At 32.6% G+C, this 27,779-nt stretch overlaps 2 protein-coding genes across 4 annotated transcripts in view; both read right to left on the bottom strand.

Moving 5' to 3' along the window:
* Window positions 1–2,156: 2,156 nt before the first annotated feature.
* Window positions 2,157–10,001, bottom strand: LOC145967267 (cilia- and flagella-associated protein 70). Of its 2 annotated transcripts, XM_083091988.1 has the most exons (23): window positions 9,777–9,999; window positions 9,516–9,711; window positions 9,199–9,357; window positions 8,807–9,054; window positions 7,977–8,153; window positions 7,797–7,897; window positions 7,575–7,714; window positions 7,394–7,518; window positions 6,581–6,717; window positions 6,330–6,453; window positions 6,127–6,240; window positions 5,917–6,060; window positions 5,420–5,605; window positions 5,124–5,257; window positions 4,861–5,009; window positions 4,618–4,781; window positions 4,402–4,548; window positions 4,005–4,135; window positions 3,800–3,920; window positions 3,533–3,682; window positions 3,299–3,454; window positions 2,784–2,886; window positions 2,157–2,591 (listed from the first exon to the last, which is right to left on the bottom strand). In XM_083091988.1, exons 1-21 carry the CDS (start codon window positions 9,861–9,863, stop codon window positions 3,386–3,388), a joined length of 3,003 nt encoding a protein of 1,000 aa, XP_082948114.1. In that variant the 5' UTR covers window positions 9,864–9,999; the 3' UTR covers window positions 2,157–2,591; window positions 2,784–2,886; window positions 3,299–3,385. The 2 variants fall into 2 exon arrangements, with proteins under 2 accessions (XP_082948114.1, XP_082948125.1); XM_083091999.1 differs by lacking the exon at window positions 4,402–4,548 and having other exon boundaries at window positions 9,777–10,001.
* A 553-nt stretch (window positions 10,002–10,554) lies between these two features.
* LOC145967257 (uncharacterized) overlaps window positions 10,555–27,779 on the bottom strand; it is a 32,595-nt gene continuing 15,370 nt past the window's right edge. Inside the window, exons 9-28 of one of the 2 annotated variants that reach the window (XM_083091968.1) lie at window positions 27,451–27,562; window positions 27,236–27,362; window positions 26,095–26,146; window positions 25,825–26,000; window positions 25,364–25,548; window positions 25,146–25,284; window positions 24,743–24,900; window positions 24,512–24,668; window positions 24,072–24,292; window positions 17,254–17,366; window positions 15,944–16,197; window positions 15,683–15,823; window positions 14,426–14,860; window positions 13,608–13,823; window positions 13,436–13,537; window positions 13,061–13,236; window positions 12,353–12,548; window positions 11,988–12,133; window positions 11,730–11,888; window positions 10,555–11,612 (exon numbers count right to left, since the gene is read on the bottom strand). In XM_083091968.1, the coding sequence (XP_082948094.1) occupies window positions 11,492–11,612; window positions 11,730–11,888; window positions 11,988–12,133; window positions 12,353–12,548; window positions 13,061–13,236; window positions 13,436–13,537; window positions 13,608–13,823; window positions 14,426–14,860; window positions 15,683–15,823; window positions 15,944–16,197; window positions 17,254–17,366; window positions 24,072–24,292; window positions 24,512–24,668; window positions 24,743–24,900; window positions 25,146–25,284; window positions 25,364–25,548; window positions 25,825–26,000; window positions 26,095–26,146; window positions 27,236–27,362; window positions 27,451–27,562 (3,386 nt within the window). In that variant the 3' untranslated portion in view covers window positions 10,555–11,491. The remainder of the gene's footprint in view (window positions 11,613–11,729; window positions 11,889–11,987; window positions 12,134–12,352; window positions 12,549–13,060; window positions 13,237–13,435; window positions 13,538–13,607; window positions 13,824–14,425; window positions 14,861–15,682; window positions 15,824–15,943; window positions 16,198–17,253; window positions 17,367–24,071; window positions 24,293–24,511; window positions 24,669–24,742; window positions 24,901–25,145; window positions 25,285–25,363; window positions 25,549–25,824; window positions 26,001–26,094; window positions 26,147–27,235; window positions 27,363–27,450; window positions 27,563–27,779) is intronic. The other variant, XM_083091977.1, reaches the window with a different exon arrangement.

The following is a 27,779-nucleotide window of genomic DNA, read 5'->3' on the forward strand; positions in this document are numbered from 1 at the left end:
AGTAGAAGAATATACTTTTAAAATTTAACTATCTTTTTTTTTTAATGTTTTATATAAAATTAAATTCTATATAAAATTATTTATAGAGTAATTAAATTTTTTTTTAATATATATTTTTTGAAATTCTGCTAATATTTAACTTACAAGACAAATGTTGAGAAATTACAAACGCCTGTAGATATGCAATCCTCTTCGCAAACGATATGCTCGTGGCATGTATGCAGCAACGACACATTATATTTGTAGCCTTATAAAAATGATAATTTGATTAGAATGCTATATCTATCATGTATATGTAAATTATACTTTTAGCTATTAATCAGTAATTTTTTTTTTTGAAAAAAATACAGCAATTTACCTTTTGTAGTCAAAGACGGCCACTTCGATTGAGCTCCGATTAATTTAATCGTTGATTAACCTGCAGAATGACCAACAACAGAATCTCAAAATTTTTCTTATGTTAGATATGAAAATTGTGTCATTGAAAATTTTTATGTTGGTCGCCCTGTAAGTTAATTAATTAATTAAATAATTAATTCGGTTAATCCAAGTTTAATCACGTTAGATTTGAGTAAATCAATTCTATGTTGAGCATAATAGAAAATTCATATTGAAATAGTTTGATATTCAATCTAGAAAAAGATCATAATCAATATAATATTTTTGTCCCTATAAAATGAACTTTTCTATTGGATGTCGTATATCGGACAACGACAGTATGAATTATATAAGTACATGTGTACGTTGCATATGCAGTTTGGTATTACAGGTCGGCCAACATTATCATTACTTCGTTTGAAGACGTCCAGCTCCTTTGACTACGTTACGATGCACTTGCAATGAATTGGACAACTCACACTAGACCAACCAATAAAAAGATTCCCTGGTAAATTGGCGACGTGCACAATTGACGACGTCAGCCTATTTGAAGATACGCTCAACTCCGTCACTTGCTTCGTTTTGAGGGGAAGCCCCTTTTAGTATTAACTACAATCTGTTTCCAGGAAATCCCCTACAACCTCCCCCACAATCTATAGCAGAGAGTATAAATATCGCGACGGACACATATTGCGTTATAATCCCACTGCAATTCTGCTGCATATAGAACGTGGTCTTGACTGTCAACCAGAATTTACTAAAGTCTTTGTGTAACCTTGTGACTTTATCCAGCAAGCAAGTTATTTGCTTATAAAGTAAGTCATTTGCTTTATTAATATATTTTTAGCTTCTACATAATAAATTGTTTCTACATTTCAAAAAATTAATAATTTTATACTTACAAGTTTAAAAGTAATTAATATAAAAAAGTAATAGTAACAGAGCAATATATAAAATTATGATAGTATATAAAATAATATTTTATTGTGAAATGTTTGCTAAAAGAATAATTTATTATTTATTAAAAATTTATTAGAAAATCCGTGATTTAAAAAGTGCGTCATTTCGAATATTAACAATTTGAAATATTATAATGCAATAGCTAGGAATTTAATAAGAAGTGTTAATATGGAGAAAAATACAAAATATTTTTTTATATTAAAATATACTTAATTTCGCTCTTTTTCTGTTAGTTATAGCTTACAATTTTATTCATTTTAATTTTGTGTAGTGCAGTATATTTTATTCAATATTAATATCTTATCCAATATTTGCCATGGAAAAATCTGTGATAACTATAATATATCTCTTAAATAATAAATATTAAATAAAAAATGAGTCCACACTGTTTAAAATAAAACAATGTATAAAGTTTTTACATATTTTTTCTGTGATATTTTAATTAATCATACTTAATCTATTTTTACTTGTCCTCTTTTCTGTAATCTTTGATATTTTTTTATCTATAAATTAAAGATTTACATATGTGATTCAATAAAATTTAATTTGTTTTGTCTTTTCTAGATGGATTCAAACCAGGGAAATCGCACTAACCAATGCAACCCTACTCACACCCCAACTGGGCCTGGACATCAGGCAGGCTACAAAGGGACAGGAACAAAAGCTGATCTTGATAATCATGGCAATCAGCTGAATCCGAATCATCCACAATATAAAAAGTAAAAGCATATATATTTCAGAGAATACCGACAGCATTGTATTTTACAAGTAATGTACATGCTAAAATGATGATATAAATGAATATGTAATCAGAAATATTTCTTTTTTTCTCATATCCTTTATTATCTCTATATTTTTTACACGTTCCTATTCAGTATTCCTGTCTCCGAAGCTTGACTCAAAAAATAACTCGAAGAGTAATTAATCGTAAAAACTAATTATTGCGATGTAACGTAATAATCTTTTTTTTTATAAATGTTTTTAACAATTGCTCGTATATGGAGAAAAGAAAATTAAAGTGTCTTGTATTAATTCATTTTTTGACGTATATATATCGCTCAAAAAATAGACATCGAAGATAGAAACTTTGTCGCTAAATCAATATGGAAAAATAAAAACAATTAACAACAGAAATAAACGATTAAATTATCCGCCGGGCTGTTGAATCCAGTATCCCCATGGAGCGAAGGAATCACCATTTTTTTCTTGCATAGGACCACGGAAAACTTTTATTTTTACTCGTTGGTCGTTATCTGTAAGCGAATAGCAGTTATATATATTCGTTGAACGTTATCGGTGAGCGAATACCAATTACATATTCTATCTGTAATAACAGTCTCTTACATTGAAAAATTATTTCGCATTATTCTACGCATTATTCTAAGCACTTTTGTGTTTGAACACATAATATCGCGCTGTCTGTGATATTATATATTATATATTACCTTCTTTTCCAATCTCATGTCGCATAACTCCTCTTGATTCATCGCAACCAACCATCTCAGTAAACATCGCTATTTGAAGCAGACTGAGTATAACAAGAGTACACTGCACACAGAAAATATTAGTTGACTAATTGTTTAATATGACTTAATATTTCATCGCGCTTATTGAGTATTAATTAAAGTGCAGTTAAAAGAATAGAAGATTAAAAATGTCTTTAATATAGTCGAGAAGATAATGAAATGTTATATGAAATAAAAATAAACTGAAAATATAAAATAAAAATTTTTTTATAAAAGGCTTTAATAAATTCGAAAATGTCAATATGTTATTAATTTTCCAAATTTTGAAATTAATTTTCTCACAAATAAAGCCTTATACATATAAAAAATTTTATCTTACATTATCGATTTATTTTTGATATTTCTACAAACTTTTCATGCAATTATTATCTTCCGGTTGTTTTTAGTTATTATCATTAGTTGCGAGAGATGTTATATTTTGCACTCTGACTCACCAATAATCTCATCACGGTCATCATAGAACAGCTGACTGAATCTTCGAATTAAAGAGAGGAAGCTTATATGTCTTTACGAGGCTGTATTTAGAGCATGACCGGTTTTCCATTTCGCGGTTTGAGGGACCGTTTTTCTAAAGAGAAAGTCGTATCGTCCTGCGAGGAAACAATAACGTGTCACACGTAAAACAGCGATGAAAACATCAATAATTCTTATTGTTAATAACTTTTCACCTGAGCGATCTGTCTTCGACACTGAGCAAATTCGTCGTGACCTTGCAGGGACATGTTTAATAGGCACAAGTACCTCCAAATAGTCTCGTTACGATTATCAATCTGATTCGCCTCCGATAAAGCTGCCTCGGCTTCCGTAAATTGCTGCAACTAATAATGATTTTTATAAGCGATTTGTTTCATACATACATAAAAATAATCTTAAATTTTTTTATGTACAATTTGCGCATATAATTTTCTTTTTAATTTTGTCTTTATTTAATTTACCTCATAATAAGCAATTCCTACACCAAGCCATGTTTCTGCCGTTGGCAAAATTCCGCATGCGTTAAGGAAACTTTTTAACGCGCGCACGTAATCAGCAGTATCTTCGTAATACAATCCCATTCTAACAATATTATACAATGTTCTTATAAATAACTCTCTCTATCTTTTCCTCTTTCTTACGTAATATCGAGACAAACAAGTCTACCTTGTCTGTATGAGATGCAAATTGTACGGCTGATTATACATCATGTTAGAAAATTCGTAGCAACGAATGGCTTCTACAAAATCGCCCTTTTGAAAGTAACAGTGCCCCATTAAAGCGCTTATCGAGTAATTCTGGAAAAAAATATTTTTGAAATTTAAATATATAATTTATGTTATATAAATATTATATAATATTTACATAATAGCTAAATTAATTAATCTGTATATTTATTCAAAATTATCTGTGCTTCTATCTTTGATCTAAATTTATGAAGTGATTTATATTTTTCATAATTAAATAAAAGCAAAATTTAAATGAAATCAATCAGGTTAAAAGATATTTTAAAGAAAACAAAGTAGATGAAAGAGTGAGAAAGAAAGAAAGTGATGAAACAGACCAGTCCATAGATAGATTCGGCTTCTCTTAAACGCGACAAAGCATCCTCGTATTGGTTTAACAAATAATGTTGCACAGCTAGATAATATAGTCCATGGATGGATTTATCTGAGCGAGATATTTCTTCCATAAGGGCTATGCTAGCAAACTGCACAGACACAAAGTGTGACAGCAATTTGTATATTTTATATAAATTTTCAAGTAAAAAATTCATTACATCGCAAGAATGTAACTTCAACAGAAGCATGGTCGTTATCATATACACGTTATCTCGCGGACAGTGGATCGTTGTCCAAGTAAGAGGATCTTCAGCCGAGATTTCTGTTTCTGAGTCATCATCTTTCATGCATTTTTCCGCTATTCGTAAAGAGAGATCTATTCCTGTAAAAAATAGAGAAATATTTTATATCTTTCATATAACATAAATACTTTTTTATATTATTATAGGTATTTGTTATACCTGGGTGATAATTCATGCGAATGTAAAGCAAATGTAGGATAACCCAGCCTTCGACGAATCGCGGATAAATGTCGGTAACGACTTTCAGAAAGATTTCGGCTTCTCGATAGTTTTGATCTTTGGCGAGAATTAATCCGTACATCAATAAACTGCTGAGGAGAAATATTTGTTATATTTCGTTTATATAAAATTATACAAATCTGTCTACTTGTTTTTCTTTTTATTTGAGAACCTAAAGTATATATTTTCGTATTTTTACATACGCAATTTTATCGCGTCTATTCAAGAGAATTGCTTCACGACAGCATTCCTTTGCGCGTTCCGTGTCGCCAATTTTTAAGAGAAATGTCGCGTATTTTGTCCATGCTCTGGGCTCGTTTCTATTCGCCGCAATCGCCTACGAGAAAGATCATAAATAATAATATTTATAATAATATAATAATAATAATATAATAATAATAATAATAATAATAATAATAATAATAATAATAATAATAATAATAATAATAATAATAATAATAATAATAATATTATGATATTAAAAGATTGAATAGCGTACAGTCTGATGATGTCGTCTTGCATCATCAACGTGACCCAGCTCGTAAGCTTCTTCGGCATAAAAGTATAATTTTTCAGATATCGCAATTTTTGGCGATTCTTCGTCCACGAGACGACTTTCGATGATCTTGTTAATGGCCAAGTGCATTCGTTCAACAAGATACGTGTATACGGATGCCACAAAATTCTACATATAATTTGCGAGAAAATTTATCTTCCTCTGCTAAATAAATTCATGAATGAATTTACGACTGAAAAAATATTTTTATAGCTGCAAAACTGTTTCCGATAATTGTACACAATAAATTTCAGCATCAATGTCTTATTATAAACAAAATTATAAATTTAAAATAATAAATAAAATTATTTTACATAGAAAATATAATTATTATTTATGAAATATTATTTAAATATTATTTATAAATATTATTTATAAATATTATTTATGAAATAATTATATAATTATTTATAAAATATTTAAATAATAAATTTCTGGACCTGACTGTCAGTCGAATGTACTGTGTTCATTCTCGTTTTGAATTTCTGATCTAGCATGGAAATCACTTTCGCTTTCAAAGTGCTACGTACACTCAAGTAAGTGCCAGTTTTAAATAGATATTGCGTGAAGCAAGTTAACTCATCCTGAAAATTGCATCGAATGTACAACATAATCATTTTTATTTATATTTTCATCAACAATGATCTCACCTCTTCAGGAACGAAGCAATATTTCTTTTTATCTGTCGTTTCAAAATTATTCGAATCATTTTCTCGTCTTTTCGAATCAGACAACTTCTCTTGCTTTTTCTCTTCGCAAAAATCCTAACGTGAAAAATACATTTTACAGTGATATGTGTCTGATATAAATGATTATTTTTAAATATATCCTCATGATACGGAAAACTTGATACTCTATAACTCTCTGTAATGATCTCCACTAATTTTCGAATGCAAGTTGCATATTGTTCTTCCGCCAAATCGCCGGAATAAACATAATACGGTTTTGTTACCTTCGGCGTCATCATTTCCTCGATTCTATCGAAATTAGTCAAATTGAAATTCAAACATTCGATAAGAATTTATTATATTTTGATTAGATATTATGATATATATTTCTCGTTATGATATATTTCTGCAAAACATTCCATAATTGACAACTTACATGTTTGAGAAATCAGTTTCGACTCTGCAAGGAATAAGTGGATAATAAAGTTCGACTTCGATTATAACGAAAACCGGTTCACCGGTTTCCAAAATTAACGGAGTATTTTGCGAAATTTCCACATCCGACTGAATCGACTTTAAAATAAATTAAAGAAAATTTTAGTTATATATATATTTTTTTCCATTCCTTCTCTTTAATTTTTTAGGCATCATATATATACAGGGTGTCCCAAACCCGTACACCCCCTTTAAAATGAAAATAAATGGCTTTTATCAAAAATCGCGAACAATTTTTAAGTAAATCGAGTACGCTCTATCAAATGGTGATATTTTCAACTTTTGATTCCGACCGGAAATACGTCATCCGGATCGGAAATTGAATTTTTTTAGGGGAACATGGTACTTTTTATTACAGATTCGAATTGTACGTGAAAAAATAAGAAACTTTTGTATCAAACGTTTTTTCTGAAAGTGCCTCTGTCAATCTTAAAATTGACCTTGAAAGTAACTGTGATGAACATTCAAGGTCAATTTTAAAATTGACAGAGGCACTTTTAGAAAAAACGTTTGATACAAAAGTTTCTTATTTTTTCACGTACAATTTGAATCTGTAATAAAAAGTACCATGTTCCCCTAAAAAAATTCAACTTCCGATCCGGATGGCGTATTTCCGGTCGGAATCAAAAGTTGAAAATATCACCATTTGATAGAGCGTACCCGATTTACTTAAAAATTGTTCGTGATTTTTGATAAAAGCCATTTATTTTAATTTTAAAAGGGGTGGTCTGGGACACCCTGTATATCAGCTAACTTGTTTTGACTCTCGTTCTAAGCCTTTATTCCAAGACTCTAAAATATTTGTTTCTAAACCAGTCTTTTCAATCATATCGGACGTATTGTATGTGTACAACTGCGTCATTACACGAGTACTTTTTGCTGCGAAAGATATTTTATATCAATATTTAGAGGATGAATTTTTATATTGCACTTACTTCCTGGAAAAAGAAGTTCTGATAAGTCAACGTAGCACTGATAAAGTTGACATTTAATCGATCTCTCTTCCTTTGATCCAATATTATTCTTCTCCGTACTTTTCTCGGTCATCATAAATTGAAATGGCCAATACTTATATCTTCAAATATAAAATTTATTCTGATATTCAACAGTGAAGTGTTTTAAAGTTTTTTATGTAAAAGATTATAAGAACTATATACTTGACAATACGTTTCTGCATTGTTTCAATTCCTACATCATACATTATGCTACGACTCATAAAATTCCACTCGATTCTAGGCTCGTCTTGGCATACTTTCTTCTGTAAATTGCGTATTAATCTACACTTTATCATTAATTTGGATTAAATTGCTAAATTATACCAAATATTCCAAATCTACCTGTAAGTCCAGTTTTGTGTCGAGCGTATTTTTTATATTTGCATAATCGCGACTAAGTTTCCACTTCGACAATCTGGCACGACTCTGTAATTTCGACAAGCTCTGCCATTGTTTGGTTCTTTCCACATCGCGATACTTTGTCCATTTACCGCCTTCGAATATTATATTTTCTGGGATCTATGATAAAAAGTAATTTTTGAAATTTTGCCAAAGAAAAGGAATATTTCTGTTGAGAAATATAATATTAATCTATATGCAATCAAGTGCAGTAAAAAAATTTTGTGCATTGAGATATTTATATATTATTTTTCTGCACATTAACATATAGAATTTAGAACATTTAGAATCTAAAATGGAAGTGAGCGGAAGCGAGAATGTGATAACATTGTTTGTTTGGAATGCGATCTAAGATTAAACTTTGGTTTCCTTGATTTTATTCGTAGAATCGATAATTCATGCCTATCATCCGCTCGTATACTCTCGTATCTTTTCTGTTTACATTTTGATACGCCTCATTGCGTTTGTTCTTTCGTCCTTGATTGCAATTCTTATGAAACTTTTTTGCACATACATACACTCGTAAAATCATTTATAGTTAAAAAAAACGAGAAATGCAAGAACAACATTTTACTAAAATATTGTGTTTTTCTCAATTTAACATAATCGATATAAAAATGAAAAAAATTGACATATTTTTAATACATATATATATTTTTTAAATCGATTAATTTTTAACACATTTTGATTTCTTTTTTTCCTATTATATATGTTTTTAATATTTTCGCGTATTTAATATTTTTGCCAGTGATGTATAATTATTTTTTAATTACCTCATCGTCAATATATACTATTGTGCTCGCTTTGTATTCTGTATCTTCAGTGAAGAAGACTGGTGGATTGTAAACACTTTCTATTGTTATACTCAGGAAATTAATTTTTGCTTCCGAAGGAAATATCTCTTCACCATCATACATCATTATCGCATTAATTATAGGGAGATTTTGCCACGAGATCGCATTACCATCGAGGGAGAAATGTGCTGTTTGCACTATTAATCTTTCAGTGAGCGATTTTTCACCTGTGATGGCATATAAAGTTATAAAGTTATAATATTAATATATTTTAATTTTATTTTAATATATTAATATATTTTAATAATATATTAATATATTTAATAATATATTTTATTTTAATTTCTTCTAATTTCAATAGAAATCATTACCTAATAATATCGGCATCATATCGAGATTGCAGAAACCAATTACATTTGACGATGTTGACGTTTCTTTCGGAGTAGTTATTGTTGTCTTTCCTCTTGAATCCGCATGTGACTTGACGGAATTGGTTGAGCGCTGATTTGGAGTCTCGCACATTACCTTTACTTTTGAAAGAATAAAAAAATATAACAATGTTACGTATTAATCATAATTTTAAAAATTATTATATTTATACTGAAAGAATATTATAAACTTTATCTATATATTATATATAGATTACGCAATTCATATAAATAAATACATATAAAAATGCATGTTTTACTTAAGATCGGCGTCGATACGACTGAATTCATGCTATTGCGATCATCAACTATAAATGAAAGTTCAACGGCGAAATTGACATCGTAAACTTGCGGCGGTTCCTTGAAACCCAGATCGATAAAAAGGGGAATACTTTCTCCCAGCATTATGTCTTTATGTATCACGACAAAAGATACGCCAACTTCTTCTTTCATGATCTATATATTTTCCATAAAAAATAAGACACTTTTTTATAACTATAAAATAATTAGAAACAACTTACAATATTTTCGATTGATTTTATAATAATTTTAATAGTTCTTTCCTTTGATATTTCAATTGACTCGTCTTGAACTGAAGATTGCTCCATTGGAAAATATATTGCTAATTTGCCAACTTTCAATTAAATATTAAATAAATATTTAAAAAAAACTAATAAGATAAAAAATTGACTTTTATTTTTTTCACAAAAATGTAATAAAATAACTTTTACGTAGCCTTAGCCTACTCTTCGATAATGATAGAAACGATATATAATTGCGAGTATACTTTTAATCATTTGTTATGTTTCGAAAGAGATTTCAAGTTGAAAGAGAAGTAAATTTTCTGAATCATGATATTGAATATCTTCAAAAGTTTATTGCGAATAAGTAGACTATTATATATTATATAGACATATTTGACTAGGCAAATTGCCCATTGCAGAGTACACAGATTATTTTATTTTTTACATAGCCGGCCTCGTTTGTTGTTGTGGGAAAACCGAAAAATTTCCAAATATTACTTTTCATTGTGTGTGACACCACTAATGTTTCGACCATTTCATTTTCCCTTTCTCGTTGCTTACTCATAATTAAAAAATAAAAATATAATTGTTGTTTATAGATATATCGAAATTCAAGTTTTGATTAGATCCTGGATTAAAGAAAACGAAAAAGAGTCTAAAAGAAATCCATTGTTTATCAATATTTTAGATTTAGGTATTGTTCAGCCCACTAGACAAGAACTTATAAGAATTTGTTGCGCGGGTTTAATGAAACTTAACAATAATAATTTGTAAGTAACGATATATTGTTATTGATTTATTGTATAAACAGTAATTACGTAATATTATATATAGATATGATCATATATTTATTTTTCTTGTTAAAGATATCCATCACATGAATTAAAAATTGAATTAGTCAACATTCGTCGATATTTTTCTTTGTAGCGTTTAGAGTATATTATATATTAGAAAGTTACAATTGGATTTACAAACAATTATGGTATCGAACTAACGAATTTAAACTTTCGATTCACGTCGAAAGCATCGTCGATTCCGAAACAAATTTATTGCTCTGTCGGCAATGATCTCTCTTCTTCAAATATATCTTATATTTTTTCTTCCTGCAACTCGTTAATGTAGAGTTGGTGAAGACAACAGTGAGACAAAAATGTTTCTTTCTTTTCTTCGACACAATTTACGTCACGAGCGCTAGAATTGAGCTAAAATTGCGATCACAAAATTTCAATAATCACCAATACGAAGGCACTACAGTTCTTCAAACGCACTTATGCCAAAGTGCACATTCTTTATACAATCATATAAAAACTAATATATATGCGTATATATTAAAATTACAAGTATCAAAACTTCGCCGAGTTCATTGATGAGAGAAAGGAGACAAAAGTTGTGATACGAGATGAGCTCTCTCCTCTCGAGTTCTCTCTCGTTTTTCCTGACATTACAATCACTAAAAATCACATCACTTTGTTCTATTTAATTTTCAAAAGGAAAATATACAAAGGGGAGCAGGGGAGAAACGGCTGCTTGCTTGTCTCGGTATACGCTGTAAAAAATTCTCGTTTATGCCTTAAATCGGTTTTCAAAACGGACCATTAAAATGTTTCTGCATAATAAAGCAGTCTTCTGGAATAGTTTGTTCAATGATGAGGCAACTGGGCAAAAAAAGCTGAATAATATTATGTAGATTTAGTCGAACGGAACAATTGGAGTTACAGAGTCTTCATGGTTTTGTCGATATGTCTCAATGTCGTTTCGGGCACCGCGTCCGTCAGCGCTTTTCGAAATCCCTCGCAGCGAGTCAGGCATCGAAACATCCTTTTTGCATGATTTCTAAAAATTTATTTATTATTTTAACATTATTAAATATTTATTATTTTGATAAAAATTTTAATTGCTAGGAATAATAATTTTAGATGTGAGAATAAAAGAATGATAAAAGTGATTTACCTGGCGTCTAGATTTCCGTCCATTAACAATTTCGCGCCTGTATTTAACAGCTTATCTCTTATGTCACGTGGTAAGATCATAACATGATCTGGTCCGATGCGATCGGTGATGTTGGATAGCAGTCGAGCGGTTGCTGCGCGTACAATAGCGTTTTGGTGGCTGCAACAGAACAATTAAGAAGCGAAAAATAATTAGAAAATAATTGGAGAATTATAAAGAATAGAAATATTTTCTAACAATATAAAATTTTAAATTTACCTTGCCCCACGAAATATGATACTGATGGTTTTATGAGGAGGAAGATGTTGCACCATCTGATCTAGGGCTGCGTTGCTATCAGCTCGAAGAAATCGGTTCGTATCGGCCGTCCTTTGAAGCAACGGTCCAGCTATATCTTCCAGATCCTGCGAAAAAGATGGATCGAAAGTTCAACAAAAATGATAAATGTTAAATAAGAGACAAAAGCGATATCAGAATTATATATACATTTAATCCATGCAACGGATTCGTCGATCGATGGTCAATGATTGATAGATCGACATGTGTTTAGGAATGTAATGGAATTCTTTATCACTAATTAAGACACTATTATTTATTCTCGTGGACGATCACGATATATCTACCTGATCGATGCCCCGAATCTGCGAGCTGAAGACATCGCTGGCAGCGAGACACGCGGCACGTGCCACTTGCGAACGAAGATTCTTTATATGTCGCCCTAAAAGTCTACCTATTGTTCCGGCCGCGCACGCGTCCAGACACTCCGGATGCTGCTTCGAGATCTGAGATAGGCTTTTCAAACCCTTCATAGTTATTTCCCTGAAATATATATGTTTATATTATTATTATCCACTAATCCTTGCCTTTCGGCTTAGGATAGACTTCCTGTTTAATACATCAATCTTTACAATATTTATACTTATATTTATACACATTTTATCATGTGATTAAACTATAAATTCAGTTTTTATTCCTTTGGATCTTTAAATCTTTAAATCTTTAAAATCTTGAAATCTTGAAACTTAAACTTTAACTTTCCTTTAACTTTAACTTTTAAAATTTGAGAATATAATATATATTTATAATATATATTTTATAATATATATTATACTATATTATATTATAATATATATTTTAAAATATATATTTATAATATATATTATAATATATATTTTCTTTAACTTTAACTTTTAAAATTTGAGAACATAAAACTAAAACATAAAAACCTAAAAACTTAAAAACTCAAAATCTCATATATATGTTTATATAGAATGCGAGAATATTTATCGCGCATTTTAATAGCCGATATTTAGATTTTATAAGATGCTTACCAGTCTTTATTATCGATTTGCGTGAAACACTGTTGTACCATCCGCTTGGATTTTTCCGAGGGCTTCTCGATTGGAGAAGCTCTTTTATTGGAAGGAGCTCGATATCTACCGATGCCGCGTATCGGTACTTTCGAGGCGATTCTTCTACGCGACTCGACAGCTTCCACAGATTCAGACTGTGTCCAAAAAATGTAACAAATGTTATATTGTGATGACTTGTATCGCTTTTTCGCAAATTTGTTATAATTCATACACGTCTGTCATTAACAAAGATTTACTTGTTAATGAGAAACATGTATGAATTATAACAAATTTACGAAAAATAAGAATATTTTATTATATGTATGAAAGTATATTTTTTTTTATAAGCTGTACCTCGATCTTCAATATTCCCGGTTCGGTGTTCGTTTCACTCGTGCTGTCTTTACTTTGCCTATCTTCCAAGGTATCGTTTACGCTGGATTCTTCTTCCGTAGACTGAAATCATAATTACGTAAATTAGTCGATTAATATCTTCTTACAAGAAACTATGTGTGTGATTTCTTACCTCCTGTGTGTGAATCTTATTACGCGAGTTCTCGGGATCCTCGACAGTCTCATGAGAATGAGGCCTCGATGCGATGATAATCGCTGGTGAATCACCGGTCATACTGATGTCTATGGGTGGGCGAGCGATGGTATCCAACGATTGAATGGAAGCATCCTCGTCAGGTACTGTGGAAGCGACTATTCTTTCCTCGCTGGAATCCCTGGAATTCTCGACCTAATATCCAAACGATTAAATATTAAATTAACATATATGTACAGATATATATTTTTTACCACAAATAAATTAATTTATAAAATATAATAAATTTAGTAATTTATAAAATAAAGTTTGATAAATTAATAATTAAAGTAAATTTAATAATTGGTGTAAAATATATTTAATAATTTATAAAAGTAAAGTAAATTTAATAATTTGTAAACGCACTAATTTTTTAATTGTACTTACAATTATTATTCAAATTCGTGATGAAAATGGATCGATAATGATAATCAATTTTTCTATGATTCACTGGGTCAGTTTCACCATCTCCGGTTAACTTAATTGGCCGATTAAATTTAAGAATTGCCAACTACAAAACTTAAACTAATTTTTACTCATAGACATCTTATTATACATATTAGCAGCTGTGAAGTGAGTGTGTAATATTGTTATTGCCACGAGCATATAATATTAAATAAGTATGTAAAATTAATTAAAAGCATTATTAAATACAAGAGTAGATTAATTGACATCTTGTGGTTGGCAATTCTGATAACAAATTTAATCGGCCGATTAAGTTAACCGGAGATGGTGAAACTGACCTACAGTCTACTAACCAAATTGCGCGAATTGCAACGAGAATTCCGTTTGGTCGGCGAGTTGGAGATCGGTGAGTTATTGATGCTGCGATTCTCAGGCGACCGGTACAGCGATTCCGACTTTTTAGGACTCGCAACTTTCGATTGCAGCGATTCCTTGACTATCTTTGAATCCTCGTAGGGTAGGAGGCGTTCGTTCGGAATCACGGATACAATGGATCTTCTTCTCGCGCTCGATCTAACATCTTCCGACTGCGCGTCGCAACTGCTCTCCGTGCTTCCGCTGCGATTCTCGTTTACGGTGATTAGCTCCCCGTGAGTCGAATGTCTCGAAATTGATCCGATTCGATTCATCGGCTTCGCCTCATCTTCGTTGTTCCATTCCTTCGACGTCTCGTCCGGTATGTTTGTCATGTCAATCGGGTATTCCACTTTGTTAGTATCCAACGGCGTCTGAAATTATTCAAGGAGATTATCCGGATTATTTGCGTTGTATAGGAATATTTTAAGAAAAAAATATTCAGTAAATAATATCATTTGATTCAACAAGCAAAAAGTCTAAAAAAATCTTCTCATATTAAATTTTATATATGTTAATATTTAATGATAGTATTTTTTTCTTTAGATGCCTTTAAAATCTTATACAGGGTGTCCCATTTTAAAAAACGCACCTCGATAATTCTTCAACGAAGCATTTTCAGCAAAAATATTTCAGACAAAAGTTGTATGGTTTCAAGGGGAACATAAGATGGTGTCATTAATTTGACCTTAAATAGTTACTTGAAGGTCACGTGAAGGTTACCTTCAATTTTTTAAATGGAACCTCATATTATTTATTACATATTCTTGTAGCTTATCTCGAGAGCTTTCCAAAACACTATAATAAAGTATTTTTTCATTGAGTACTTTTCGAGTTATGAGGCTTGAAATGATTTCTTAATTTTATATAAACCGTAAAATATCTTGTAAAATATTCATTTTTCGATTATCTTACCTTAATACTTTTACGCATAAAATAATGTGAGAAATCGATTGGTGTAAAAAAAAACGCATAGTTGTTTTTAAGAAAAAATATGTAATTCGCAATTAACAATTTTTTAAAAATGGGACACCCTGTATAATAAAGAGAGAGAAATTAGAAAAAAATAAAAAAACAATTTTAAAAAAGAAATGCCTATTAATTAGATATATTAATTACATATATAAGAATCAGTTAACTTTCAGTCAATTTCTCAAGTAGACTTTCAGCGAATTTCTAATTTAACGTTTAATTACCATGATATTTAATGTTGGAAAATAAAATGTGGCGTCAAGTGACAAACGCCGATCGTTAAATTTTCGCTGAGGAAGTAACGACTCCAAATATGCGAAAAAATCTATCATCGAATTATTAATCTTCATCGACGGTGAGTTACCCTGTATGTGTGAAAATTATGTATTTGCTGGTAGCAAATTCGTTATTAGGGATTTATTGAGACACGCTGTCAGTCAAAAAAATACTGACAAAGGTAAATAATCTGAAAAGACATTTCTTACGAAAAAGGAGTCGACGTCGTCGCGAACGCTCTGACGATTCGTCGTGATAACGTCGAACGCTGGATCGTCGTCCTGGCTTCGTGGAGTCGACGATCTGCTGTTATCGCTGTTATCGTTGTAATCCCGTAGCGCCGCAGCATCCTGATTCTCGTCGATTTCTCGTCCATCACTCCTGGAAACGTCCGACGACGAGCTGCTCGCGCTTTTGGGGCGATCGTGTACACGCTCGCCGACTGAGAAGGAACGCAGAAACTCTGACAATTCAGAGGCATTACGAATTTTTTCACTTGTCGAAGAGATTGATCGAACGTTTGGTTCGTTCATAAAGTTGAAGAGAGAAAAAAATGGGCTAATTTCTGCTTGAAAAATGTGATGCAAATTATACACGTAATATTATACATGTTTTCTGAGTCGCTGGATATGGTAGCAACATTTTTGCCCTCCTAAAATCATGGAGAAATGATCAAAATTCCTATGCATATAATTTATGTTACACTTTGTTAAGTAGAAAAAATTGAATTATATTCTTATTCTTTATAAAAAAAAACTTGATTCTCTCTTCCGTGAGATACTCTTTACAAATTCGTATAAATGATAACAAAAGTTAACTTCCAAATATGATAATATCTTCCAAATGATTTGGATAAATGAACTATCGATCTGACTTTTCGTAGGATGCAACGCGCGCGATTCGACCCTACGTTAGACTTGACCAGTGGAATATTGATTACCGGCTAAGTCTAACGAAAGCTCTCTATATGTATGCACGACGAGGTGAAGAACCTCTCGCTCCATTTCCATCGTAATTTCAGCTGCGCGCGTGCCAAAAGCTTCATTCAGCAGTTTATTCGGCATCGCGTTATCGTTTAACATCTCTGTCAAGTCGAAGTCCCCTAATCCACCCTCGAGTAAGATGGACAATCGCAAGTGCAACTTTTAACCGATCCGCCAGTATATCATATTTTTTATTAAATATTGAAAAAAATCAACATCCAGGAGTTAAAAGTTTCCAAAGAGCAGTGATTATTTTTTTTATCGCAATCAAACATAATAAAAAGAAGAGAGTCTAATTTTTAATCGATCCGCCATTGTATCATATTTTTTATTAAATATCGAAAAAAAATCAACATCCAGAAGTTAAAAGTCTCCAAAGAGCAGTGATTATTTTTTTTATCGCAATCAAACATAATAAGAAGAAGAAAGTCTAATTTGTTTAATTAAAAAATGGAAATAAAAATTAAGTTAAAATAACAGAGTGTTTCGTGGTCGCAGTGGATGCTTTTGGGAAGAATAGAATTACTAATATATACCTTGGTACCGGGATTCCTCCTTGTTCGAACTTTGCACGTGGTAGTTATTCGCTTCGGACGATAAGTGACGTTTGTTCCGTGCATTGTACTCCTCCTCGTTTACCGCTTTATCGCTGCAAAAAAAATGCATAAATAGAAATCGACTCGAAAGTTTCTACGCAATGGCTTGTCCTACGAACATATTAATATTTTAGTAGCGGTGCCTCGCGCGCGTTCGCGCAAAGTAGTATTTTTACACGAGCCGCATATACATGTATGCTTGCAAGTTGAATCGCGTCGGTATCGTGGAATTACGAATCAGCGGTGCGGTAAATAAAATAGCACACGTATCGCGATTGACGAGAAAGGCCAACGTGTGTTCTTTTATACTTGAATATATTAATTCTATCGGACGTTCTCTCCACACCTATTGACCTATGGCGACTTTTTTAATCGAATCGATATTTTTTAAAAATTATTACGAGATATTATTTAAGGCGCTTTTAAGGTTTCTCAATATTAAAAATTATTTTCGCGAATCACGTTATTTCTCTTCCTCTCCCTTTCTTCTTTTAATCGATCTCAAGTTTATTCCTTTCTCAACAAAGATTCGAAAAGCGTCTCTTCCAACAGCGTCTTTTTTATCGTTTTTAAATATTAATTATTATTATTTTATATTTTCTACGAATTACATGTATGTCTTTATTCCCCCTCCCCCATAAATTTATCGAAGAAATATCATCTCAAGTTTATTTCTCTCTTAATAAAGATTCGAAAAGCGTCATCTCTTCCAACAGCGTCTTTTTTATCGTTTTTTAATATTAATTATTATTATTTTATATTTTCTACGAATTACATGTATGTCTTTATTCCCCCTCCCCCATAAATTTATCGAAGAAATATCATCTCAAGTTTATTTCTCTCTTAATAAAGATTCGAAAAGCGTCATCTCTTCCAACAGCGTCTTTTTTATCGTTTTTTAATATTAATTATTATTATTTTATATTTTCTACGAATTACATGTATGTTTTTATTTCCCCTCCCCCATAAATTTATCGAAGAAATGTCATCTCAAGTTTATTTCTCTCTTAATAAAGATTCGAAAAGCGTCATCTCTTCCAAGAGCGTCTTTTTTATCGTTTTTTAATAATAATAATTATTATTTTATATTTACTTTTATTTTATTATATATTTATTATATATTTATTTTATTTTATATTTATTTTATATTTTTCTACGAATTACGCTACATATATGTTTTTATTCCCCCTCCCCCATAAACTATTGAAAAAAACGTCATCTCAATTCGTCGACGAGACAAACAACGTACACCGTGTCGCTGTTTCGGTTCAGCCTCATGGCAATGACCGGCGTGGTCACCGTGGTGATGACAGTCGAGACAGATGCGACACCATCATCCTCGTCGTTGTTGTCGACGCCGACCGATTTCCGGCATCGGAAAACGCACGGGCAACAACGGAGAACAGCATCCGCGATCTTGCGTTCCTCCTTCATCTCGCTCGGCCACGCGCAAAACTTGAGGATCATCCTTCCTCCGTCACCGGTCCCGTTCGAAGGTTCTTATCGCAGTCGATCAGCTGATTTTCAGCGAGCGCGGCTTCATGGTTCGGCAACTTGTCGTCCTATCTTCATCGTACTAATTTGTATTCATTCACTTAGGACAATCCATCGTTCGTCGATCATGTCGTGTGAACCCTCGTACGTGAAGAGAGGTCGCTTCTGTTATTAATTAAATGACTTCTAATGATTTCTATTCGCTCTACCAATTTTCTAATTCGATTTTTTAATCTCCGAGCCATTTTTTTACTTTGTAATTTTATAATATCGTGTAATATAATGATGAGATGGTAGCGCGTTGCACATGCGATGGCAAAACATTAAATATCACGACGCCTCGACGCTTTTTAAAGGAGAAATGGGCGCGCGAGCTCCGAGGAATCAATCGATACTAATGACAAACACTAGCTCTGTGTCGTGAAATGTGCAAAATAATTCGAGCCACAGGACGCAGAAACTCGTGTTAGATCGTGACAGCGATTAATTATCGATTAGATGTCCAAGAAACTCGCATTCCGAGGTTCAAACGACTGACATGCTCTTATCACTTCTCGCCTCTGTCCATTTCATTATTTGTCCCTCATTATTATTATTATTTTTATTCATCGTATTTTAATTTCTCTAATGTTCATTGTTACTACTCGTATTTTAATTTCCCTCTCCTATTATTCGCGTTTTTGCATCTACTTATTTTTTCACAGCCTTAACTTTGCCGAGTCGTTCGATCCGATTAAATCGCGACATGTATTTTCGCACGATCGAAATTCGCAATTATCCTACGAACTAGCGACGATTCGATCGAGATTGCGATGCTCATCGCGCTACCATCTCTAGAAGAGGCGACTTTTCAAGGGCGAGCCGCTTGCATAATACGCCCCACGAATCCACGTGTACGTCGCGAATATACACACACTCGGGTGCACTCGGGGATGCGGTTGCAACTCGACTTAGATGACAGAGGTTGACGACACACGCGCGCGCACATGATCTTCGGGTCTAACAATTTCGCGTGGCGCGTACGAATATTTCGCGAAAGGTGAAAAAAAAATATCGAAACCGACGAGCGACGAGAAGGTGGTGTCCGAGGAGGCGTAGCATCGCGTACGAGGGTCACGACACGCTCGACAATCGACGACGTACGCACGACTGTGGCACGTAGTAGAGACGGCGAGCGTCCCGACGCTGACCGCCACCCCCACGTCGCCCCCGGCGCCGTGTCCGCTCGCCCCCTCTTGCCTCCCCCCCCGGCGATTCCTCCCCCCTCTATACAGTCCTGTTTATTTAACCGCGGAGGAAGAGATAACAATGTATGGGCTATGAATTTGAAATGTGTTTTCTTTTCTTATCAAAGCAAACCGTGTAAAAAAATACTTAAATATAGAGAATAAGAGAACAAGAGCGGTGAAATGTAAATGTGACGGACTCGTATGTAAATGCAACGTAACTCGAAATTAAACGTCCAGTTTTATGGGAATTAAAAAAAATATAAAATATAATGACAATAAATATAGTGACATTATTTTTCTCTCTCTTTTGTTTTACGTGTATGCTCGAATACCATTCTTACAAATTGCCCTTTTCCTTCCCCTTTACGAGACTACGAGCTAGGCTGACCATAACTTACCCTTTTCCCCTCGCGGTCACGAGAAGAAAGAGCTGTCAGACTGAGTCATGCGATCCGGGTGAAACGCGGTTAAAGGAGATTGAGGCAGGTGTTAACCGCATTTTGACGCTTTTCTTTATAAGTCTTGGAATTTAGATTAAATTTTTTATAATTTCGCAAGGAGGCTTGCCATGGCCTTATTTAGGGTTGTTATTGGCACAGTAGGGATATTGTTATTTACTAGGGATCTTGAGGAATGTGGTCACTTTATGACATTGTGCTCGTCGGTGTCGTTTCTTACGGAAAGCCAGTAACGAATACTTCTACCAGCACTTATTTGGTCAGCGAGCGACCTTTCAGGGGTCCTCCAACAATCAGCATTGCATCCATTGAGCGAGATGCCAACATCGTTCTAGAGTCGCATATCATTGTGTTAACCCTTTCACTCCTGATTTTTGGAAATTTATAATTCTATGGGTTAGGTATTGAGAAAAAAGGTTCAACAAGTACAAGACGAACAAAATTACTTATGAGATATCACCGGGACATATATGTCCCTACAGGAGTAAAAGGGCTTATGTTATATGGGCAAAAGTTAAAGAGCTCATTAGGTGTGAGGTCTGGATAGCTCAGTGGTTTAGAGCAGTTGCCCGGAAAGCGAAAGATTCTCTGTTCGATTCCCGATGATTCCAGCCATTTGCACCTCATATATTTCTAGTCCCCGAATATTGTCTTCCAGCAATTATTCGTTGGGCTGAAAAGTGTGAATGCTCTCTTCACAGGATATACGTCCATGCCGTTACCGCGGATGGATTCTGTCGCTTGTTGACCAAATGGGCGTATAGACACGTCTGACCTCCTCCCACATACATCTCTATCTTTACTATGTACTTTACGTCATACATTTGAACAAAAAAAGGACTGGAGCTGTTTGATTGGAAGTATAAAGTGAAAACGAACATGTTAGAAATTTGACAATGAACATTTATTAGATAATAACTAATATGTTCGTTTTCATTGCATATTATCAGCCAAACCACTTCAAGTCCTTTTTTTGTTCAAATGTATGACGTACCTAAAATATATACAAATAAGAGTTTGATTCTCATAGTTGCACACAAATTATTTATGAAAAATATAAATTACATAATTATGAATAGAATACAAAAACATATATTAAAAAGTATGGTCTAATAATTTTAAATAATATAAGTATATAAAAATATGTATATTTTTGGTATCACGCCTTTGGTCAGTTCTGTCGTTTCACCTTCCATAGTGTACGTTTTGCCATATTATATATATAGACACGTCTGACCTCCTCCCACATACATCCCTATCTTTTAATTTAAATTTAAATTTTATCCGAATCTGATAGCGAGATTATTATTCATCCTTTCTTCGGTGAAAATAATTTTAATTGCTAGCACACGAAATTTTCGATTGTCTCATACGTCATCGTGCAATTCCTCTTGCCTTATTTTAGAAGAAACAATGATTCACGTGTAGAATCATATTCCAAGAAATTTTCGTATTTTTTAATTAAAATATTTAAGAGAAAAATATTTATTGAAATTATATAAATATATTGTAGATGTGATAAAAGTTTAACGAAATTAATATTGGAAAATTTTATAAACTTTATATACAGAGAAGGGCAAAAGTTCCGGAACGGCTAAATATCTCAGAAAATATTAATTTTTTGAAAAAGTGGTTTAGACAGAAAAAAATGGCTTAAAAAAGACGATTAGCTGATGGTACTTATTTGACCTTGGCATGACCTCGAAAAGCGCGGTCAAGGTCATCATAAAAATCTTAAATGGTAACTCCTATTTTTTCTTACATATTCTTATAGCTGAGGTCGAGAGCTTTCCAAAACACTATAATTAAGTTAGTTTTCATTAAGTACTTTCCGAGTTATGAGGCTTGAAATCATTTCTTAATTTTACATAAACCATAAAATATCTAGTAAAATATTCATTTTTCGATTATCTTACCTTAATACTTTTATGTACAAAATAATGAGAGAAATCAATTGGTGTAAAGAAAAAATATAGTTGTTTTTAAGAAAAAATATGTAATTTGCAATTAACAATTCCATATTTTTTCTTAAAAACAACTATGTTTTTTCTTTATACCAATTGATTTCTCTCATTATTTTGTACATAAAAGTATTAAGGTAAGATAATCGAAAAATGAATATTTTACAAGATATTTTATGATTTATGTAAAATTAAGAAATGATTTCAAGCCTCATAACTCGAAAAGTACTTAATAAAAACTAACTTAATTATAGTGTTTTGGAAAGCTCTCGAGATGAGCTACAAGAATATGTAATAAAAAAATAGGGATTGCCATTTAAGATTTTTATGGTGACCTTGACCGCGCTTTTCAAGGTCATCCCAAAGTCAAATAAATACCATCAGCTAATAGATTTTATTAATCCATTTTTTTCTGTCTAAACTATTTTTTCAAAAAATTAATATTTTCTGAGATATTTAGCTATTCCAAAACTGTTGCTCTACCCTGTATATGTGTGCAAAATTAAAGATAATCTATTTTAAAAAATTTTGCTTTTTCACACAATACGTACAAAATATGAGCTTCTCTGTTATTCTGTCGTATTCGCATTTATGTAAATATCTCGGGATAGGCAATATTGAATAGCGATCGCTGCGTGCTCGCCTAAACATAAAATATTCAACGAGAAGGAGAACGGACGATAGCGCTGTAAGGCGTTTTGACAATCTACAACAGTCCCGCATGATGTGTACACATTGCGCATATAACTCGTCGTTAAGCTATGTATATTCAGGTACTATAAATTTCCAGTCATATCATTTCTGTGCGAAGAAAAATTTCTCTCTTTCTTTCTCTCTCTCTCGAATTTTTTTTTCTGTCATATCGCACGCACGTTCCTTCGCGCGCGAGCCAGACATTTTTTTTCCTTTAATTTTATCCACCGAATGCCAATATAAAATCGAAGGCCAATTCGAATGGTTAAAATTGTTCGCTCATCAAATATTAGTTCACGATCTCGACGGAAGGATGGATTTATAAATTTAAAAATTTGATCGGGAGTGTTTATCAATTTGAAAGATCGTCGACATGCGATTTTCGCCGACCTGAAATAATTCACCGTCTATCGGCGATTTGGATCTTACCAGGTGTCGCATTAAGTGTGTTAAGAAATAATGTATATCACGTGACGAGATCGAGATTAAGCGAAATACGAGGTCGCGCACCTTGTGCAGAGCCCTTACAGCCTTCCCTATTATCTCGAGCATGTATGTAATATCTCTGTAATTAATACAATATTCTCTTGTTCCTATCAGGACAATTTCTTTTATTCGGATGCAAAAAAATTATCGCAAGTTGCAAAGTTGTATCGCATGTTAGTCCGTTTTTCTACATGGAATTTGAAACACGAAGGTCCGGAGAGAAACGTTTATTATTACGCATATCATTTCAGCCGGTGACCGATAAACCGGGCATCTCGCTCGCAGTTATTTTAGGACAGAATCGATCCTGTCTGGAATTGTGTGCTCTCGAGAGCTTAAAATAAAAAAAAATTCAAGCCGGCCCGTCCGATGGCGTGTTTATTTCGATCGACGCGACTTTATTTCAAGAGAACGTAAACTTTAATTTTGAGACTCACATGTCGTACATCGACGCGGCGTGAAATCTGCTGGAGGCCAGCTTGACAAACTGTCGCGATCGATGGAGCTGCGAAGGTGACAACGATCTTAGTCTCCGGCGATGAGGACTGGCGTTCTCCACAGGAGAATGCTCGTTTTCCTGCGAATCCGACGAGACTAGATCCATCTCGGTCTTTTGCTCCGCCGTCTCCGACGCATCCTTCGTCCTGCAATCTTTTAACTGCAACACGATTCATATAAAAATTAATATTTGTAAATATGAAAAATTTTTAGTTTTAAAATTTTTAATATTTATAAATATTAAAAATTTTTAAATCTATAAAATCGAAAGAGACTAATTTAAAATTAAATTGTCTAAACCTCGATAATTCTTAGCGAGAGATTATTATTAGAAAATTAGATTGTCTTTAATTAGTAAAGATAAAATAATTTATTTTACCCGATATATCATGTTTCTATCGTTATCCGCGGGGACTTGTGATTCTAGGTGCTCGGATTCCTGATACACGCAAGTCAATGGATTCGGAGCAGTTCGTAATTGTCGATACACGTTTCTGTCCATAAGTTTTCTTTGTTGCTCGTGAATCGAGCTGTACCTGTATAAACGAAAATCAATTATACTGGAAAAAATTCTCGCGGATCGGAAAAGATTGTTGAGTCAAAAACTCACATTTCGACGAGCGTCTGTTGCTGCATATTTCTAGATAATCGTTTAGATCTTCCTGTGCGATCCAAGTTTTCGTTCTTATCCGTAAAATCGTCGGCCACAAATCTGCCGTAATTATGACTATCATTTGAGAATATCTCTTCCCTGCTTCCCGAAACGCTCTGCAAAGCCATAGAGAGATAAGTGTAATTGTAGTTTGAATATATTTTTACAAAATACACGCGTTTTTTTATTTTTAACATTCAGATCTTTTCATTAAATTTTATATTAAAATTTAATATTTAATTCGTGACACTTTTTAATTTAGTTAAAATTGTATATTTAATAAAAAAAGTATCTCGTTTTGTAAATTTTTCACTAGAATTGTAATCTTTTTTACACGGAAAAAAAATTTTAAGTAACTTACGTTATATTCTTTATTTGTTATTCCCGAAGCTTTCGCATAAGAACGATAACCGCCGCAATGCGAATCGAATGTTTGATTCGAAATCTGACTGCCTTCTTGTTGGAGACGTTTCCGTCGTTGATATGCAGCTGCATACGATCTGCGTGTAATTAACGTACTAGTGTTAATTTAATTTAAAATATAAATTCTCCCGCAATGATGCCAATAATGATACTCACCTAATATTTTCCTGCCGCGAATTTATCCGATTGCTATTGCTATCCAACGCATCCTTCGCTTGCTTTCGCGAATTAGAATTGATGTGTTCCAGATTGATGGATTTTTCACGATTTTGCGAAGTTATTTTAGACCGAGTCAACAATAATATCGGAATCTTAGATTCTCCTCGGAGAGCAGTACTTTCCTATAAACACACATTTTGCATATTTTACGATTAATAAATGTATATTATTATTAACAATATGCACATATTGCATATATTATATTTTCACGAATACAATATAATAAAAAGTAATTTTTTATTTTTTTTATATTATGCTGTATATAATTTATTATAAACAAAATACTTTCTAACGGTGATGTAAACAGGAAGGTAGTGATTTTACATGAAAAAAATTAATTAAAATGAACGAATTTTTTAAAATTTCTTGTATTTTTTATACTATTATAAGAATCCTACCTTTTCTTTAGCAACTTCATTAACGTTTTTACGATTTCGCGCTTTTTGTTCAAAATTATTGTCAGAGATCTCCCAGTGATTTTTAGCATCTGTCTCGACAAAATCGTACTGATTCAATGGCGTGTAAGATGAACGCAATTGCTCTTCTAATCTTAAAGTGATGTTTGAAAACGTTGCTGGAAAATTAAGTTATCCTTCAATTTCAAAACTCATCTAAAAGTAATCAAATTAATTAATTAAATCAGATTCTCTCGGGAAAGATCGCATTACCTGCATTTATGTTCCGTCCGTTCGAGCCTTTTATCTCATTTTCATTGTCGTCCTGTAATAAAACCGAAAATACTTAAATACGGCATCGATACAGCTTGCGATAAATTGCGGTGATACTCTAACCCTCAACGACATTGCAACAGACACATTCCCACGATCCGATATTTAAACGCAAATTTAATAACATAATTGCGTTATTATAAATTTTATATCTTGAAATATGGAGTCTTACGTATAAAAAAAATTAATAAAAAATTTATACAATAACCTATTATTATATATGACAATATTTTCCATCTCCTGCCGTGACGTATACATACATACCATCGGAATTGATTCAAGAAACAAACGAACGCACCACCGTAAAATATTAAAAATGCTGAACATTTTATATTTTTATCATAGAATATTTTTTATCAGCGATCTTAGTCCTGATAATTTATATTAAACGTTCGTCGACAACATCAACTGATATGCAAATATAAATTGCGAAAAGATTATATTATTGAATCACACGCAAAGAGTACAATGTTTCTCTTCCGTGTTTAAAGCTCTTTACTCAATTCACACTCGACGAGGAATAATTATAAAGAGTCGGACGAAGATATGCAAAATGAAACTCTATGGAAAAGACGTATCTCATTTTTCCCCGTTCTTGCTTTATTAAGTACTTGATATTTCAGCATTTGCATTGCAAAGCTTAATATCCCGACGAATAATGATAATGACGAAAAAAATTGGCATATTTATGTAAACACTGTATGCATCGAGAAATCGATAGCACTTTATGAAAGTAATACCGTTAATGGCAAAAGTTATTAATAATCTATTTTCAGCAATCTATTATAATTTATTACTATCAATCTATTATACATATTGTTTAGGAAATACATAAAAATATCTGCGCATTGTACAACTCTCTGATATCACATAAATCTCTAAACTCACATTAATCGTTTTTATTTGAAGAGTTAATAAAATTACAAATATTTTAAAAATGTAGTTGCAACATATATCATTTTTTTTTTCTGTTTTATCAGTATTTATCCATCTTTAAACGCATATGTTATTTTATGAGACCCATAAAATAATGTATGGAAGATGTAAAGAGAGATAGAATAGAAAATGTAGGTCATCTTACGTTAGTTTGCGAAGGCAACATCTGCCAGGCGGTCGATTGTTCGGTCTTAGATTGTAGACCCACACCAAGAGCGACGAGATTGGGCCTTTCTATCCACGAACCTTCGCGTTTGTTCATACTTTCGTTCCTAAAAGAAACAATGCGATATTTTAATGATTTTACACAAATATATACTTTTGCATTAATTGATCTTTATGAATAATTCTCCGAATTACCGAGATGCTCTTCCTTGCGCTGATCTAGATGTGGCGATGATCTGACCTCTAGTGCGACCGGTGCCAGGTGAGACCGAGCCGCTTCCCGCCACGATCCAATCGACATCAGGACCTGATCGTAAAAAAATCGAGGATAAATGCACATTTAAATTGTCAATTAATAATTCTGTTCTCTCGCCCAAACGTTTACACATTTTTGCATTTCAAATAAAATTAATAAATTATATTCTCACCTCACAGAGAGAAAGAGAGAGAAAGAGAGGGAGAAGATAATTGATACAACACATGTAATTAAAAAATAAGCTCTACGATAGTGTGCAGATAATCAA

The sequence above is a fragment of the Camponotus vicinus genome, unplaced genomic scaffold (genome assembly GCF_025532165.1).
Source record: "Camponotus vicinus isolate PSW18456_S1 unplaced genomic scaffold, iyCamVici1.0 SCAF_1, whole genome shotgun sequence".
In the NCBI taxonomy this organism is placed as follows: Eukaryota; Metazoa; Arthropoda; class Insecta; order Hymenoptera; family Formicidae; genus Camponotus; species Camponotus vicinus.

Excerpts from the sequence above, each read along its gene's own strand:
- LOC145967267 (XM_083091988.1), bottom strand. The coding sequence starts at position 9,863 with ATGGAGCAATCTTCAGTTCAAGACGAGTCAATTGAAATATCAAAGGAA. Across the intron at positions 8,154-8,806 it reads TAGTATATATTGACGATGAG|ATCCCAGAAAATATAATATT; the intron begins GTAATTAAAAAA and ends TTTTTATCATAG. Across the intron at positions 7,898-7,976 it reads ACACAAAACTGGACTTACAG|AAGAAAGTATGCCAAGACGA; the intron begins GTAGATTTGGAA and ends CGCAATTTACAG.